This window comes from Callospermophilus lateralis, chromosome 2, assembly GCF_048772815.1.
Source record: "Callospermophilus lateralis isolate mCalLat2 chromosome 2, mCalLat2.hap1, whole genome shotgun sequence".
Lineage (NCBI taxonomy): Eukaryota > Metazoa > Chordata > Mammalia > Rodentia > Sciuridae > Callospermophilus > Callospermophilus lateralis.
In genome coordinates this window covers 129,166,801-129,185,770 of record NC_135306.1, presented here as the reverse complement: position 1 = coordinate 129,185,770, position 18,970 = coordinate 129,166,801, and the positions used below count along the sequence as shown (strand labels likewise).

The 18,970-nt window shown below is 34.2% G+C and overlaps 2 protein-coding genes across 4 annotated transcripts in view; one reads left to right on the top strand and one right to left on the bottom strand.

Annotated features, from left to right (window-relative positions):
* The window catches only part of Ccdc82 (coiled-coil domain containing 82), a 33,277-nt gene extending 20,066 nt beyond the window's left edge, over positions 1-13,211 (bottom strand). For 2 of the 3 annotated variants that reach the window (XM_076843852.2, XM_076843854.2), the window contains exons 1-3: positions 13,133-13,211; positions 7,431-8,164; positions 6,793-6,985 (exon numbers count right to left, since the gene is read on the bottom strand). In XM_076843852.2, coding sequence (XP_076699967.2) covers positions 6,793-6,985; positions 7,431-8,150 — 913 coding nt within the window. In that variant the 5' untranslated portion in view covers positions 8,151-8,164; positions 13,133-13,211. Of the gene's footprint in view, positions 1-6,792; positions 6,986-7,430; positions 8,165-10,869; positions 11,086-13,132 lie in introns of those variants that run through there. The other variant, XM_076843853.2, reaches the window with a different exon arrangement.
* An 80-nt stretch (positions 13,212-13,291) lies between these two features.
* On the top strand, positions 13,292-17,546 carry Jrkl (JRK like). The gene is made up of 2 exons (XM_076843851.2): positions 13,292-13,365; positions 13,756-17,546. Exon 2 carries the CDS (start codon positions 13,895-13,897, stop codon positions 15,467-15,469), a length of 1,575 nt encoding a protein of 524 aa, XP_076699966.1. The 5' UTR covers positions 13,292-13,365; positions 13,756-13,894; the 3' UTR covers positions 15,470-17,546.
* Positions 17,547-18,970: the final 1,424 nt, after the last annotated feature.

The window sequence follows — 18,970 nt, the reverse complement described above, 5'->3', positions numbered from 1 at the left end:
GACTCAGAAAATTTATTTTGGTTGTCACAGTACATGGAATTTCTCCTGATCATGTCTTCTGAATATTTATTGCTATATATAAGAAAACCATTGAGTTTTACACATTTATTAGGAATCTGGTTATTTTTCTAAAATCTTTTACTCATTTCAAAGTGGTCAGATTTTCTTGGATATTTGTGGGAGATGAGCTTCCTCTGATACTATAGAGCTGCAGATGATACTATTAAGGGATTCTTGGGCATTGTCTTTGCTGTCTCTCCCAACCCTATTCTTCTTACTACTATTTCAAGAACCAAAAGAAAGTTTATAAATATTCCCTTAGATAGAAGCATAGTGATTGTTGATGTACTTTCTTCCGGAATGGAGGTATAAGCCCAGTATAAGAAACAGAGGCAGAGGGCTGGTGATGTGGCTTAAGCGGTAGCGTGCTCACCTGGCATGTGTGGGGCACTGGGTTCGATCCTTCAGCACCACATTAAAAAAAATTAAAAATAAAAGATGTTGTGTCCAACAAAAACTAAAAATAAATATTAAAAAATTCTCTCTTTCTCTAAAAAAAAAAAAAAAAGAGGCAGAAAAAGAAATCGACTTCTTTTTCTACTCTAAAAAAAATTCCCCTACCCTGTATGTAGGGAAAAGGAATCTGAAGAAAACTATAGAAAGATATATGACATTACTCCTGCTCTCAAAATATTCATATTCCTTCTCTTAACTTCTGTAGCCTTGGTTAAGTAAGTTAGAAACTTATAGTTTGTATATACACATTAAACTTACTACATTCAAATAATATCTTTTCAATACAGATGCTCCTTGACTTATGATGGGGTTACATCCTAATAAACTCATTTTTAAGTTAAAAATGTTAAGTTGAAATTTACTTAACAATCCTAACTTGGGCTGGAGGTATAACTGAGGTCCTGGGTTCAATCCCCAGCCCCACAAAAAGACAAAAACAAAAACAAAACAACAACAAAAAACAAGAATACACTTAGCTTGCCTATCATAGTACACTATATTATTTACCCTGGTCAGCATCTCAAGAGTGTTTCATATTGCATATCAGTAGTCTGGAAAAAGATGAAAATTAAAAGGTTTATACTGAATGCATATGGCTTTTACACTACTGTAAAGTCAAAAATTCTTAGGCAAAACCATTTAAGTTGGGAACTATATGTTTTGCTTTAATGTCTTAATAAATTGTTCAAAACTCTTCAAGTTAGGAAATATTTTTATCTTCCTCATTTTAACTACTGACTCATTATACTATGATGTTAACTCTTGATTTAAAACACTGTCATGTAAAGGACATGTTCTCCTATAACTAATTTTTAAATACTTGCTTTTTACGAAAAAGCATGTATGGGAATGAATATTATTAAATGCCTTTCTATAATCTCAACAAATTATGATTTTTCCTCTTTTAATATTTTAACAACATATTCATATGATTCCTAAAATTATTTTTATAGTTCTGAAAAGAATGGCTAGAAGTGTTTTCTTTATTCTTGTAATTGGAAAAAATAGTTCTTTCATAAATCAATATGCAAAGTATTTTCATCAATTTATCAGGAATGTGAGCCTCTTTAATTTGAAAAAAACACCTATTATGTGTTATGAAAGTAACTCCAGAATATTTTATCTTTGAATTCTTATGTTTTCTTATCTAAAAATATGGTATAATGTTTAATACATTTAAATCTTCCTTTATGCTGGGCTTAGTGGCGCACGCCTGCAATCTCAGCTCTTTGGGAGGCAGAGGCATAAGGATTGCAAGTTCAAAGCCAAACTCAGCAATTCAGTGAGGCCGTAGGTAACTTAAGAGAGACTGTCTCAAAATAAAATAGAAAGAGTTGGGGATGTGACTCAGTGGTTAAGTAGTACTCCTGTGTTCACAATCCCTGGTTACCCTCAGCCCCTGTCCCCGCCAAATCTTTCTTTACATACCTTACTAAAGTTATAAAATTTTCTTACTTGAGGCTTTTATCTGTACATTATACTATACCCCTAGGAATTTAATCTTCTTCATAACTTTTTCTTCTCTACATTAGAACACCTCAGATTTATCCTATGTATCATTGATATGATTTTCAGTACTGTTAATTCTGTTCTTTACTGCTTCCAATATAGATTTTATTTCTGACTTTACACTTTGAATTTTCTGGGAATTCTTTGTCTTAGCCAGTTCCCTTTTACTTAAAATCAGGCTTTCCTTATGACTTTCTACTGCTTTACATTAGATTGCAAAGCAAATACTTTAGTTTTCTTCTGTTTCCTTTAATAAAACATTTTTTCATGGTAATTTTTTTCCGAGTTTACCTTAACTGCCCCAACATGATTTCATTGGTATCTTTTGCTTATTATAGAACAAGGCAGGGGATCTAAGATTTAATATTTAACATAAGTGGTTGTGATACTTGTGATTCTTGGGCCCATTCTTTATTGTGTTGATAGAGTGATTCTCTTTAATTGCTAGATGGGGATAAAGTTGATGTTCATTTAGTCTAATTTCCAATATTCTAGCAAGGCACTAGTAAACCAAAATGTAATTTTCTCATCTTTATGAGGTTCTGTTGATCTAAATATATGATAGGATATAGATTTTATATGTACAGATCAGAATTCTTTTCCTATTTTCCTCCCTGTGTATAATATTTTCAGTGTGTGAATATACAGATCTGATATGCAATGGACAACTGCCCCTCTCCTTTCCACCTTATCTTTACTGGGAGTTGCAGTCTCAGAATAAACTAATAGAGATTGATGAGAAGGGAAGAAGACTATAACTGTCTCTGACTTCAACCATGTAGCAAGGAGGAAATTACACTATTTTGAGGTAGTGAGAAATGGGAGCCAAATGGGAGGTAGTGAGAAAATGACAAAATATCTTCCTATAGGTTGACTGCTCACTTCAAAAGGCAAAACCGAACTAACCACTGATAGTGATCCTCAAATTGCATACTCAATGTGGAGTTAGGAAATGTTTTGCTCAAATTCTTATCATATGTTAAATATGAATGGTTGGTTGTATAAAAAAGTTGTATAAAAGTTGGCAGAATTAAATTGGGAATATTAGCTTAATTACAATTTCCCCCTGGCCACAAAGTGGTGTTCATTATTCACTACATTGGTTATTGTTTTAATGAGAAAATAAATTTTTGATTTTATAAGAATTTATAGTAACTATCAGAACACAACCCCTTAGCAAATTGAAAATTGCTTATGTTAAATTTTATTATCTTCACATATGTCTTAAAACTAATAAGTACAAAAAACATTAAAACAGAAGGTATCATTCTAGGTGGGACATGCTGGTGCATGCCTATAATCCTAGCAGCTTAGAAGAACTGAGGCAAGTGGATCACAAGTTCAAAACAACCTCAGCAACTTAGCAAGGTCCTAAGCAACTTAGTGAGACTCTACTTCCAAAAAAAAAAAAAAAAAGAAAAAAAAGAAAAGAAAAGAAAAAAATTATCACCCTAAAATATGGAGCTTTTTTGGTCTGATTTTGAAAAAATATGATCATGTTCAATATTTACCTGAGTCTTGAATTATAAAACTCAAGAGTCTTCAATCACTTAATCACTCAACTTATCTTAATCACTCAACTAATAATGAGTTTCTATGTGTCATCAAGTCCCAAAGGTACTGGGAATATGAAGACAGGGGAGGGTGGTTAACCAATCAATTTTATTTATTTATTTTTTGGAAGTGGGGACACCCACTTGCCTTATTTGATTGGGCTTTATGATTTTACACATCAAAAACTTTTTTTGATTACAGTTCTGACCAATGTATAAAATTATGTAACCACCACAACAGCTGTTCCTCCACACTAAACTCCTTCACAATACATCTCAATTGTTCAGTTTCATACACATTGAGTCTGAGACCTCTGAAAGATACCCTGATTAAAAAAAAGGACAATAAAATGATAAAAATTTGTGACTTATGTTCAGAAATCTTTCATGGCAATAAAAGTTTGGGAATTTTTCCTACATATTGGAGTAATGGGGAGTCTTTCCAAGCACAAGCAAAACAAGGGTAGCTGAGTATGGAATACCTGAAAACATCAAAATTTACATGGCAAATGGAAAAGAAAATAATATTACAAGGGAAGCCAGGAGAGAGTGGTACCACAGAAAGTAAAATAGAAGAGCAACCTGAAAGTGAGAGTGGCCAATGGTAGCAAACAGCACCAGCAATATTAGGTTAATAAAATAAATGAAGAGCATTTGGGTAAAGAAAAGGTTAACAATAACTTCAGTAAGAGTAATTTTACTATACTTCAGGAGTCTGAGTACAGTACTTTGATTTTTACTGGGAAACATGTAACAGAATGGTAAGAGAGTATTGAATTAGTGGAATATACTAACTCAAGGGGGGAAAGGCATGAATATGGTTACAAGTGAGGTCAATGTGCTTATAAAGATAAAATCATTGAATATAAGGAGAACTGAGTATATGATAGAAATAGAAGTTTTAATTAAGAACTCAAAAAATATATTGCATAAAAAGTCATATATATTTTCCCCCAAAGCAGAGATGCTTAGCACTAAAAGTGCTTAGTACTAAAAGTTCTGGGCTCACTTTTAGTACTAAGCATCTCCGCTTTGGGGGAAAATATATTCAAAATGATTCAAAATGAAGTGAAAACTTATGTTCAGAGAAAAATCTGCACACAAATGTTTATAGCAGCTTTATTCATAATTGCCAAAACATGGAAGCAACCAAGATATCTTTCAGTGGGTGAATGGCTAAACTGTTGTAAATCCACACATGGAATATTATTCAGATATAAAAAAAAATGAGCTAACATGCCATGATTAGACATGGAGGAACTTAAAATGCATCCTGTTAAGTGAAAGAAACCAATATGGAAAGTTATAGGCTACATGATTCCAACTGTGTGACAATTTAGCAAAGGCAAAACTGAAGACCCCCCCCCCCCCCAAAAAAAAAAAAAAAAGAAAACCTCAGTGGTTTCTAAGAGTTCAGGGGAAAAAGGGAGGGATAAATATAGGATATTGTTAGGATAATGAAACTGTTCTGTAAGATACTGTAATAGTGGATACATGTCATACATTTGTCAAAACTCAAAGAAAGTACAACACAGAGTCCTAATGTGATCTGTGAGTTACACTCAATGATAATATATCAATGCTGGCTCATCAACTATTATAAAGGTGTCAAACTAATCCAAGAGGTTAATAATAGGTGATACTGCATGTGAGGGAGTATAGGTCAACTCTTTGTAATCTCCACTTAATATTTCTGTAAATTACAACCTACCATTAAGATGAAAACAAGTAAAGAAGGAAGTCATTAAAACAAATATCAGAAATGTAGGATAGAGAAGGAAGTTATAGTTCCTACATGTTGGACTTTTATTTCTATTAATTAGTAGAAGATATGCTCAGGTATTTTCAGCAAATATTTTATCACCTTCTAGATATATAATCCAGAACAATGGGGCACTTCACAATTAAGTATATATCTTTTTAGTACTCTATTAAATAATATGGGGAGTACACATAAAGCACTCATATCATATACCAAACTACGATGCTTATTTCAAGGGAAAACACTGTGCAATTCTTTGAGATGGGGCAAGGCATAATTTATCTTGAAACACCATTTTTAACTGAAAGAATGCTTGACAAAATATGATTATTCAAACTTGGGTATCTACCAGACATTTTCTCAAACAAACAAAAAACAATGAGCTTGTCACTTCAAGAACAACTCACAGGGTTTGTTTTCAATGATAAAAATCAAGTTTTTAGGTAGAAGTCAGAATTTTGAGAAACTTGTCTGAGCTAGTTTGAACTTGACAGCTTTACAATACCATAGCACTATTCTGATGAGATTGATAGTGATATCAGTGAAGGTGAATTTAAAAAAATTATATAATAAAATGGGCTGGCATCTGAAAGATCTGTAGTACCCAGTGAACTCGTATCTTCTAAATGACTAATATATTATATTGCAAAATTATGCTTGGGTAAAAGAGTTATTCAAATTGCAAGACAGACGAATTAAATGATTATTAAAATACTCATCCCTTTTTCAGCTACCCATGTGAAGTAAAACTTCATATGATTCAACCAAAACAACATATTACAACAGACTGAATTAAAATTAGAGGTAAGAACCCAGCTGCCTTCTATTAAGCTAGACATAAAAAAGTATTTGCAATAATGTACAACTGCCATTCTTCTCATTTCTGTAAATAGTTACTCCTCACAAAATGTTATTTCTGTTAATGTAATGAGTTTAGTAATGTTATTTTAAATTAATAAATTAATAAATACATTTTAAAATTCTAAATTTTGTACCTCTCTAATGGTAAAATATTGAGTTAGCCCACTAGAAATAAAGGCTTATTGGGGTCATTTTTTTAGGGGTGGGGAGTGCTAAAAAGTGATTTACCACTGAACTATATCTCCTATCCTTCTCATTTTTTTATTTTGAGACGGGTTTGCTAACTTACTGAGGGTCTCACTAGTTGCTGAGATTGGCTTCAAACTTGTAATCCTCCTGCCTCAGCCTCCTGAGTTGCTGGGATTACAAGCATGTACCACTGCACCTGGCAGAGGTCAATAATTTTTAAGAGTGAAGAGTTCCTAAGATCACAAGAATAAAATACTGGACTAACAAATTTAAGATATCTAAAAATGAAACCATAGTTCCTAACCAGTGGTTTATAACATGATATTAAAAAGGTTTGATTTGATGCTTGATACACTATAATGATTAGAACAAGTCATAAAAATATCTTGGTATTTAACTTACAAAGAGAATTCTGTTTTACTAATTTCAATTGAGAGGTAGTCAATTTTTTTTCTTGTTGATTTTTATTCTCTTCATCACCCTCCTCATCTTGTACTACAAAGTCATCAATAATATAATTATCTCCATCTTCATCATATTCAGAATCCTCCTCCTCCTCTTCATCACTGCTTGGGCAGAATTCCTTTTCAGAGTCCTAATTAAATTAAAATAAATGATTCAGTAAATTCTGGCTTTAAATACCTAGATGGATATGAAATTAAAAGATTAAATCTGAGAGCAAAAAATGATCCACAGTTAAGTTCATATTTTAAGGTTAAAATTAAATTTGTCATGTTATATACTGAACTCTAAGGAAGACTATACCTTGCTGAGGTGATGTAAATGTTTAAACATTAAGAACATAAGCAGTGAAGAACAGGAAAGACCATACAAAACAACAAATAGTCTTTCATTTTAAAAAACAGTGAGGTAGTAGAATTTATGATTAAACAATATATTAGATGTGAGTACAAACAAGATCAAAGATACTTGATTAAAAATAAATTCTAGACTTACTGAGAAATAGAACAGACTCAGTACTCTGATTTCATAAAATTTAAATTAATAAAAAATAACAAAACCAACAAAATAAAACACACCTCAAAATCTCTACCACTATTGCGTCTTTGGCGAGATCTTTGTTTTGAGAGTTCTTTCAACTTCTGGAGTTGTTCTCGCTTTCGAGTAGCTAATGATTTCTCAGGGTTTTTTAGCTCCATTTCCACTGAAGAACATTCATCTTCAACCACTCTTCGTGGACGTTTAACACCTACTTTTCTAATTAGGATATCACTGTCATCACTCTCATCACTGTCATACATCACAGAGGATATCCTTTTTCTTTTCACTCGTTTGATGTGTTCTTCTTCTAAATCCTCATCTATGATTTGTACAGTATGTTTTTTGAGATTCTTCTCTTCTTGACTCAAGTGCTTTTCATGATCTGTCAAGTCAATATTCCTATGATTGGTTTTGTTCATTTCTTCTTCATATGTTGAACTGTTGCCAGTGTTAATGACATGGTTACTGCTGCTTCCTTCACTTTCAGTTTTGATTAGTTTAAGCACTCTTTCATTTTCTGGTGTGTTATTACTATCCAGCCCCTTGTTACTATCAAGTTCTTCATCATTATCAACACTTTCATCACTATCAAGCTGTTCATCACTATCAAGTTCCTCATCACTATCAAACTCTTCATCACTATCAAATAACTGTGAGATACTATTTCTTTTAGTCCGCCGCCAATCAACTCGAGATTTTTGCTCAGGCACTTGAGTTTTAGAATTTTTCCTTGTTTCATGTCTTCTAACATGTACCATTTTCACTTAAGCTTCTACAAAATAAAGTTATTAGGGATATAATAACAATAACCAGATTAAGGCAATGAAATTAAATTTATTTGGCTTTATTAAATGGTCAAAAGGTAAAATCACATGAAATATCTGAGTGAAGATGGCAGAATAATTATTCAACAAATAATTTATTGACATTTATGAAAAAACTGTATTACCATCTGTTCTGAATTATGATATATGTTGTGATAAAAGTGATACATAGAAAAATCATGGTCCTGTATCCTTCAAAAAATTATTATCCATGTATAAAACTAATAGAAACATGTAATTAAGAAAAATTCAAGATAACTCAGTTACCAAACAAGTAATAAAAATAACTATAATGGTCATGTAAAGATGCAGTGAGGTAAAAGGGCAAATGATTTACTGAAGATTATCCTGAACAAATGTATGTGATCAGACAGAATTCTCAAGGATTGGTTATATCTGAAAAGAAAGAATGAGCAAAAAAAAAAAGGAATTTCAGGCAGGTAAAATGGTAAGGGTAAAACTTTAGCATTAATAAAGAACACGTTATGTTCAGTAAATGAGTATGAAAAGGGTATTTAAAAAGAAAATTCCAGTCTGTTCAGTTTGGAAAAAAAGGAGAGAAAAGTGAAATGAAATTACCAGGATTAGTCATCCTAAATGTAAAGGTTTCTGAACAGAGAAATAACATGAATTATAAAGGATCAACTGACATGAAGAAATTTATAAAGTAGCAATTGACATAAAAGACAGTGCAATACTGAGACAGCCTATCCCCTAAAATTGTAGCTTCTACAAACCTTACTAAAATGGCAATGGTTGTAAACCACTCGAAGATACAGTGTAATCCAACAGAAAACTTACTAACAATCAATAATGAAGTCAAGTCAAGTCAAGTCAAAAACAAAAGAGGTTCATAGTGAAGCAGATCATGATATGGCGGAAAAAAACCCCAAAGCTGTCAGTATATGATTAAGAAAAGGGTGAATTCCACTAAAATTATCATAAGCATATATTAAAGGATCAATTAGCGATAGGTAAGATAACTAGAAAATCAGTAACCTATATGCACTTCTGTGGTTGCTAAGCAATAGAAGTATGATTACAATGTAATGAGATAGACCTCATAATAAATGTACTGGAACTTATTCAACTGAATGTGATCCCCTTTGAAGAATCATCTTATGAAGCTGATTATTCCAATATTTCCATGATGGCACAAAATATAACTAGAGTTTTTCTATAATCCAGTTATAAAAAATACAAATTAAAAAATATGAAACTAATCATTCTAAAATGTTTATTCCAAAGAGTGGTTTCAACATCCACTTTATTCACTTGTCTCAGTTATAAAGGGTTGTTAGTAGGTTCCAGAAATGAAATCTTATTTTAAAAATATTTTATTTTTTAGTTGTAGATGGACACAATATCTTTATTTTATTTTCATGTGATGCTGAGGATCGAACCCAGGGCCTCGCACATGCTAGACGAGTGCTTTACCAATGAGCCACAACCCCAGCCCCAGAAATGAAATCTTCATAAGATAAAGATAACTATCATTAAAGACTTTTTAAAATGTGTGGCATACTCTGAAGGCAATTCCACAACAGAAAAGTAAAAAAAAAAAGAAAAAGAACAATGGCAGTATTAGTAGAACAAATTAATAGCTTCCTAAGATGATTACTTTGGAGAGGGGAAAAAAACAACCCATTTGATTGTATAAATTCTGGTATATTTATAAGGTAATATGTCTGCCTAAAATGGTAATATAAAATCAGAATCATATAAATAAATATAAAATCAAGAACAACAGAGATTGTAAGATTATATCCAGAAATTATCTTTATAGTGTTATATACCAGAAATTCAGTGTAGACTGAAGTAGAACCTCGAAACAAGATATAATCATATTGTTTTATAGACCAAAAGTATGCTACTTAAAAGTACATTTGGATTAAATCTTAAAGAAGACTTATATTAAAATCAACGAAGATAAAAATTTTGTGTGATCAAAATTACCCTTTCTAAGAATGCTTATTTTGCTCTTCAAAGCATTGTTTTGTGTATATCACACTGCTTTACAATGTCTACCTAGTTTCTTTTCTAGTTTTGAACAGATTACTGTTTCTTTGGTTAAACACTAGATAAAAGGCAGCTTTTGAAGCTATTGACTACAAAGAAGTATTTTTAAGCATAGATAGTTAAATTTGCATAAGCCAACTAGGAATATGTGCATTATGCTACATGTAGCATTACTTATTATTACTTAAATAGAAAAGCTTATTTCTTAACTGGAAGAAATAATGAAAACCATTTATGATCACAAATAACAAATATGGGTTCAACAGTTACACTAAAGCAAACATGGACAGTAAAAAATATTAAAATGAAAGATGATTTTTATTAGTACCCAAAGCAGATTCAAGTACACTAGATGACCATTTTACAAAACTATAACATGTTCAAAAGACATTTATTTATCATATAATAGGTTAGTCCTCTGACAATTGTAGAAAAGATGAAAAACATCACACTATTATAAAGACACATTATGTCTGTACATCATTAAGGTATCATTAAAAGAAACCTCCGTGTATTTATAAATGTTCAGTATATATTCATATTTATTTTTCAACTCTGACAATGATCCTATGAAGACAATTCTCTCTTCATTTATAAATATCAAAGCCAATGACATAGAGTTTAAATGACTTACCAAGATCACACAGCTTGTTAGTGACAGAGTAGGGATTAGAAACCAGGTCTCCTGATTCCCGGTCCAGTGCTACACAATGATTGCTGCCAATATCATATTTGTACAGGTAGTAAAAATTAAGCCTTTAATATATTATTATTTTATCTCTCACTCATGCTAAATTTTAGTTTCAGGAAATAACCATCAGAATGGCTTCAGTTTATAGACATGCTTTTTTATTATCCAACTGAATTTTAGTGCACATGAGTTAGGACAGAAACTTCTGGAAATTATTTATCCATTAGGCAAGAAAAGAATGTAAAAAAGAGATGGAAATTTGCAAACTTCCCTCTATCATCTTATTGATGAAACTGGTCACAAAATTTAAGGGAATACTCAGTGAGCCTAAAAGTATAAATTTCAAAGAAAGGCAGTCTCTCATGAGAAAAATATTTATTTTGGAAAACTGCAGAATTTGCTTTAGGAGGCACATTTAAATAAAATAAATCATTTCATTTGGTCACTTCAAAATTGCCAGCATCTATCATATTTCAAAATTGCCACTTATATCAATAAGGTAAAAAATTGTTGAAGAGTAGAATTTGAACATGGTCGGCTCCTTTAAAAATTGTGGATATCTTTACTGTATTATCTGAAAAGGGAAGAATGATGACAGAGGGAAAAGGTGGATGAACCTGGGAAGAGAAATAAGAAGATAAAGCCGGGATGATGGGTAACACATCTTTAGAATTTACTCAGAGAAGAATCCATGCAAATGGCCACAATTTCTGTGTAGGCTGAAAAAATGCTCAATTTCTTGAAATGAGAATTTTATCAAGCTTCTGTAATGATACCTTACCTTTAGGCAAAGAAAAACAAAGACTCCAAACAGAAAGCATTAAATAAGCGAATGAAGAAGATAAATACTATTACTTCTTTGTGCTTCATAATTATTATTATGTAAGATGCATGTACATAGCTATGCTGTCAAAGAATATAAAGGTAATTATCCATATTGCCTGTGTTTTTCTCATAGTAACTCTATGAGTAACTCTTATCATTAAAAAAGGTACTGTGATGACAGCATTTCTCATCAGAAGAAATGTTCTTTCTTCCAGAGTTTAAGAAAAAAATCAGTATAGAAATCACCTACTTGCTATACGAACAATATATGCGGTGGTTTACACTAAGATTTTAGGTGCAGTGAAACCCCTGGCCATTATTTGAAATTTCACCAGAAGGAATTCATTTTTATTTGTAAAACATCACCTCTCCATGATGTTTTCTTTTGTATGGCAGTTTAGAGAGGAAACATGAATAAACCAAAGAAACAATTATCAAGTATCTACCAAAATGCCAGCACATGCTCAAAGCAGTGGCATTAGTGGAAAAAATAAACATGCTCTCTGCTCCCAAGGAGCTCACAATCTGATGAAATTACTAGGGGCACCAAAAACAAGTCAGCGTAATACAAGATTTGATGGCTACAGTGTATGATTAAGTTCTTATCACACCAGTGTGAATAAATTTATCATAGTCCTTCCATTGGCTGGAAAAGAGGACAGCACAACACGACAGAAATAGGAAATGGGAAAATAAGAAACACATAAAAAGAGGAAATGCTAATTCCTCCCACTTAGAATCACAGTCCAGCACGACACAATTTCACAGAGTGGATTCTGCCAGCTTGGCAACCAGGATAACTATATCATTTATTAAAATCACAACACTGTCGGTGCTTTGCTAAATCCAGCACGGATGAATGGCAGACGGAGGAAAAAGATCCTCCCGGGAGTTATCATCAGTGTTATTCTCACGATTACAAACCTGGCTCTTTGGCAGGACGCATGCACCCAGTGCAGCCTGCCCGCTCACTTGCGCGTTCACTCTACCTCCAGGAGGGAGGGACAGTGTAGCTAAGAAACTGGACCCTCAGAGATTCGCGATGACGTGAGCCGGAGGACAGAAAACCCCAGACCGCGGAGAGGCTCTGCACCCAGAAAACAAACAAGAATCTGGAAAAGCCGGTACCCGAATTACGGACCGAGCATTTCCTCTCGGCGGAAATAACGGGCACCGCGCCCACATCGCTCAGCAGAGAAGGAAGGCTGGTAGAGCAAGGACTGACGGGCGCCGTCCGGTCCACCCAACAGCGCCCGCGGGAATTTTAGTCTTGGCCGGCCGGGAGGCGCGGTAAACCCCGCCCTTCTAATATACCATTAGCTGAGGGAGCAAGGGCGAGTCCCCGCCGCGAGCTGGCCCCGTGCCGCCCTCGCGCTCTCACCTTTCAAAGCGCCTCCGCCTTTGCCTCCGCCTCCGCCTCCGCCTCCGCCCCGGGCACTCGCTACAGCAGAGGCGCCCACCCGCTTCCGGGTACCAGGGGAAGTCCCGCCTCTAGGCGGAGCAAGAGGCGGAGCCAGGTGGCGGGAGGGGTTGTCTTCCGGGAGCGTGTGCCGGGGGAGGAGCGGCCACTGCGCGGCACTCAGGGAGCTGTGCGGGGTTCTGTTTGCAACTGAGGTGGGAGAGGGGCCCGGCGGGCTGAGAGGGGCCGGGAGGACTGCACAAGCCAAACCTGGCGTGGGACAGTGGGGCTGTGCGGCGGGAGGGCCCTGCAGTTGGGGAAGGAATCAAACCGTTCCCCTGGGGAAGGTGGCTAGTCCCCCGCTCTTCCGCTCTCTGCCGTAACTTTGGGGTGTGGCAGGGGTTAGTGACCAGGGACCTGGGTGTGAAGGAGAGTTGTGGCCACGATGGGGTTATAGTCTTGTTCCCTGCTGCTGGCTTGATAACACACATGTGTGTAATCCAGATTATCTGCGGTGACTTGGGGCCTCTTCTACTGCCCATCTAAGTTAAAGGCCTGCTTTCTCAAACTTATTTTTAAACCTTCCTTTGCCATCTCTTTGCCAGCTAAACCCAGTCAGGGCTACCAAGTTTCTCAGAAGGTTAAAAGGTCCAGAGTGTAAGACTTCGTTAAAGTGAGTCAAGAGAAGGAAGGATTTTGTGGACTACTACAGTGTGAGTGCGGGGTGAGTCCTAGAGTCTCACTATGTCAGGGAAACGGAAGCGAGTGGTGTTGACTATTAAAGATAAGCTTGATATAATAAAGAAACTTGAAGACGGAGGTTCTTCCAAACAACTGGCCGTGATTTATGGAATTGGTGAAACAACAGTTCGGGATATAAGGAAAAATAAGGAAAAGATTATAACTTATGCAAGCAGTTCTGATTCCACAAGTCTTTTGGCCAAGAGGAAATCTATGAAGCCATCCATGTATGAGGAACTGGACAGAGCAATGCTGGAATGGTTCAACCAGCAGAGAGCTAGAGGGAATCCCATATCTGGACCAATCTGTGCAAAAAGGGCTGAGTTCTTCTTTTATGCTTTGGGAATGGATGGAGATTTTAACCCCTCTGCTGGTTGGTTAACTCGTTTTAAACAACGGCACAGCATTAGAGAGATTAACATTAGAAATGAAAGATTAAATGGAGATGAGACTGCTGTGGAAGATTTTTGTAATAGTTTTCGAGATTTTATTGAGCAAGAGAATTTGCACCCTGAACAGATCTATAATGCAGATGAAACTGGACTTTTTTGGAAGTGCTTACCTTCTAGGACTTCAGTAGTCAAAGGTAAATGCACTATTCCTGGACACAAGTCATTTGAAGAAAGAGTCACTATCATGTGTTGTGCCAATGCAACAGGTTTACACAAACTTAAACTCTGTGTTGTGGGCAAAGCAAAGAAACCTCGCTCTTTCAAATCAACTGACACTTTAAACCTCCCAGTCTCTTATTTCAGCCAAAAAGGTGCATGGATGGATCTTTCCATTTTCCGACAATGGTTTGATAAGATTTTTGTGCCACAGGTTCGAGAGTACTTAAGATCTAAAGGCTTGCAAGAAAAGGCTGTGCTATTATTGGATAACTCACCAACACATCCAAATGAAAATGTCTTAAGATCAGATGATGGCCAAATATTTGCCAAATATCTGCCACCTAATGTGGCTTCATTGATTCAGCCCTTGGATCAGGGAGTTATAGCAGCAATGAAGAGAAACTATCGTGCTGGTCTTCTCCAAAACAACTTGGAAGAAGGAAATGACCTGAAGTCATTCTGGAAGAAACTAACTCTGCTTGATGCACTTTATGAAATATCAATGGCATGGAACTTAATAAAACCGGTATCCATTAGCAGAGCTTGGAAACAGATTCTTCCTCATGTAGAAGAGAAAGAAGGCTTGGATTTTGATGAAGAAGATATTTCTGTGGGTACTGTGGCCACCATTTTGCAGCATACCAAAGGATTGGAAAATGTGACTACTGAGAATATTGAAAAATGGCTTGAAATAGACAGTACTGAACCAGGCTATGAAGTATTAACTGACAGTGAAATCATCAGAAGAGCACAAGGTCAGACAGATGAATCCAGTGAAAACGAGGAAGAGGAAATAGAACTAATTCCAGAGAAACATATAAATCATGCAGCTGCTCTTCAATGGACTGAAAGTTTATTGGATTATCTAGAACAACAGGGTGATATGATTCTACCTGATAGACTAGTAATACGTAAACTTCGAGCCACCATCAGAAATAAACAGAAGATGACAAATTCTAGCCAATAATGACATTTTATTTTTATCATTGTTTTAATAATTGTATTTGTGAGCATACCCCTTTTGCAACATGGTTTAATTTTTTTTATGTTCTGAATTCTCAGGCATAGTCCTATGAAATACAGGTAGAAAAACATCTGTCCAAGTATGGTGACACAAACCTATAATCCTAACTGCTTGGGATGCTGAGGCAGAAGGATTGCAGGTTTGAGGTCAGCCTTAGCAATTTAGTGAGACCCTGTTTCAAAATAAAAAGGACTGGGGATGTAGTTCAGTGGTAGAGTGCCTCTGGGTTTAGTCCCCCAGTACTACAAAAAAGCAAGCAAGAAAAAAATCTTAAGGGTTGAGGATTTTTTTTTTTTTTTTGCTACCTGTTGTCCCTTGTCCATTTATTCAGATTATCAGAAGCTGATTATGTATAAATTATGTGTATTCCTGTATTGACTTTTGTAAGTCCACCATTCTCCTTTCTATAACAGTGGCATTTCCTGTGATTTTTAGTAATAGTTAAGAGATAACAGTGAACAGATTGAGCACTTTTCTAAAATCTTTTGCTTGAATTTTCAGAGATACCACAGCAATCTTTTCTTGTAACCATCTTAAATGGTGGTCTGTTTTGTGTTTGTATAGTGTAAAGGTTGAAAAAGATCTATATTATAAGATTTTAGGATGACCTATAGTAATTTAAATGAAGTTCAATAATGATGGGGAAATGATGATTCATGAATTATAAAAATAAGAACTCATGCTTCTGTTGTCTCATATTTATGTGAGTGGCAAGATGATGATGATATTCTGGAAATCAAATAAATATGGTAGGTAATTGCTAAGTTACGTAGAAACTTGGAAAGCTGATATTTAAAAGAGGTATTCTAATCAATTTATTTGTAGTAAGAATTTTGGGAACTTTAGTTATTTATAATAAGAATAATAGGTTTCTTTTAATTTAGTCATTTTTTATGAATTGGGAAACAGTATAGGTTTATTTATTCATCTTATTATAGTACAGGTTTTTTAATGTTACATGTTATGATTTGAGCTCCCAACTTATATTTGGGGTACAGCATTTTGGGAATTTGAAAGTTAAGTTTGTTTTTAATGAACACTTAGAAAATTGTCTATAACTTGGAAAAATTTGTCATATTTGGCTCTTTTATTTGTTATAAAAAATAAAGTTTTTACTATTTTAAGTAAATCATGTTTGTATCCTATTTTATGAAGAAAACAGAATAACTATGGGAAGTGCCAGACACTAAAGAATTTATTGTTTATTGTTTTGACATATGTGAAAAGGGATTAATTATTTCTGCTAAAATTTAATGTAAGTCAGAATTTTGATAAATTTTCCTGATGAACTATTTAAGACTTGAAAATACTTTGCATGTATTAAAACTAACATAATTTATAATTTAAAAGCAAAATGTTCCCATATTATATCATATTTGGGCCCAAACTTTAAAAATAATAGTAAATCAGAATTTTTCTCAGTCATTTTTGAAAGGTGAACTTTTTCATTGAAATACTTAACATTTTATGCCTTAAAATTCTAAAACTTTAAAAATATTTTTAGCTTTCCATAATTTCTGTTATCTTCATTTTTGTATATGTCTACATTTTTAAAAGACTTAACTTGTGATGAAAGTATTTAAATGTGTTCACTCCATAAATTTTGTCAGTGCTTAGTGGAAAAAAAAAACATCAGAAGTTAACATGTATATTGAATCAGATGAAAACGTTTTGCTATTATTTAAATAGTATATAAAATAATTTTTCTAAAATGAAAATATGTACTATAAACCTTCTTGGAATTTTGTCTGGTTTGCTGTCTTCAGAACTCATCCTTGTGGTGAAATGCAGCTGTGTCATTGCCACCTAGTGGTGAAACTGATGTTACTGCTAAGCTGTGTGGTTTTAAACAAATATCTAGTAAAAGGTTCATCGTGGCTGTGAGTGTGAATCTTGTGACTTTATCTAGATTCAGAGCGCCATTCTTTCTTTGGTTTACTGCTGCTTGCACTTCTCTGAAATATGAAAATGGGTAGGTTAGCAGTTTTGTTTCTGAGCATTATGTTCTTTATTATAAAAGCTGCCATAATTGAATGCTGTTTTATGATGTAAGCAGTATACTTTATAACTTTTAATCCTATAAATATGAGTAGATAAAATATGCCTATCTCATATCCTTAATTTCTGAAGGTCATTTGCCTACAGGTAAGAATTTTGGAATTAAATTTCTGTGCTTACATTTATCTAAACTAGACCAACCTTTTTGCCGTTTGTCAATATAACATTTATTTTTGCCATTCCCCTTTACCATTTGCCACAAGTGTCTGAAGTTACTAATCTGCTTCCCAATATTCTTATTATAGCCATTGCCCTTTCCTTTAACCTTTTATGAGCTTGTCTTCAAACTTCTCTGTAGTATTTTATGACTTTAAAAAATAGGCAACTTAATAGCAGTGATTTTCAGTTAACAGTGCTCAGTGAGAATCCTTTCCCATTTCAACAGTTTGAGGTGCAGTGTTGGGAAAAATTGAGCTGGCCTTAAAAACAACACTTTCATAATATTTTATGATTCTCAGGTTATTTTCATGTACATTAGCTCATTGTCCAAGAAATAAAATAAAATTTTGGTTGGAAAAGTAAAAAGCTTAAATTAATCTTAGCTGAGAAGTCTTGCTGAGGCTTTACTCTGTCAGTCTTCTTCTTTCCTACTATTTGCAGTCTAGAGAAATTGTGTTTTCTTTTTGGTTTGAGGGTTTTTTTTTGTGTGTTTTGTTTTGTTTTGTTTTTTCCTTTGTAGTGTCAGGGTTAAACCCAGGGCCTTAAGCATGCTAGTCAAGCATTATACCATCCCCAGCTCATAAAGGAATTGTTTTTTAGATTTACAAAAAAACCCCAAAGTTCTAGACTCTGTCTAAACCCTTTTATTTCTGCCTGTAGCTTACTAGTTATTTTCTGAGCTTATCTTTCTCTCTCTAGTAATATTTACTAAACACAATAAGGAACAACCAATGTTTTTTTTTTGGCTCTTATTAGCCATTTTCTCAGTAGATCTTCTTAAATAAGCATTATTTTAGTATAGATAACTTCCGAGGAGGCTATACTATGTATTTCAGGATTTTTAGCAACATCCCTCACTTCCACCAACCACACCACATCCCTTTTCCAGTTATGACAACCCAAAATGTCTCCTGATAATTGCCAAAGATCTCACAGGAGTCAAAATTCTTCCTGGGTGAGAACCATTTCCCTAGAACTAGTTCATAGGCACTTGGTCTGCTTTCTAAATCATTGAAATTATATTTACAAAATGTTCTTACCACCATTTCATCTTCCCAGCATCTGGTAGTTATTTCTTTGATGCCCATTTCCTGCTCACTCATGTCACATACTAGGTTTCATAATAATAGCACCCCACACATAATAATAGCACAAGATATCTGTTTTGATTTGAGTAACTCTAGTGGATGATAAAGAGAAATCATTTATTCATAAATGAATTTTCTG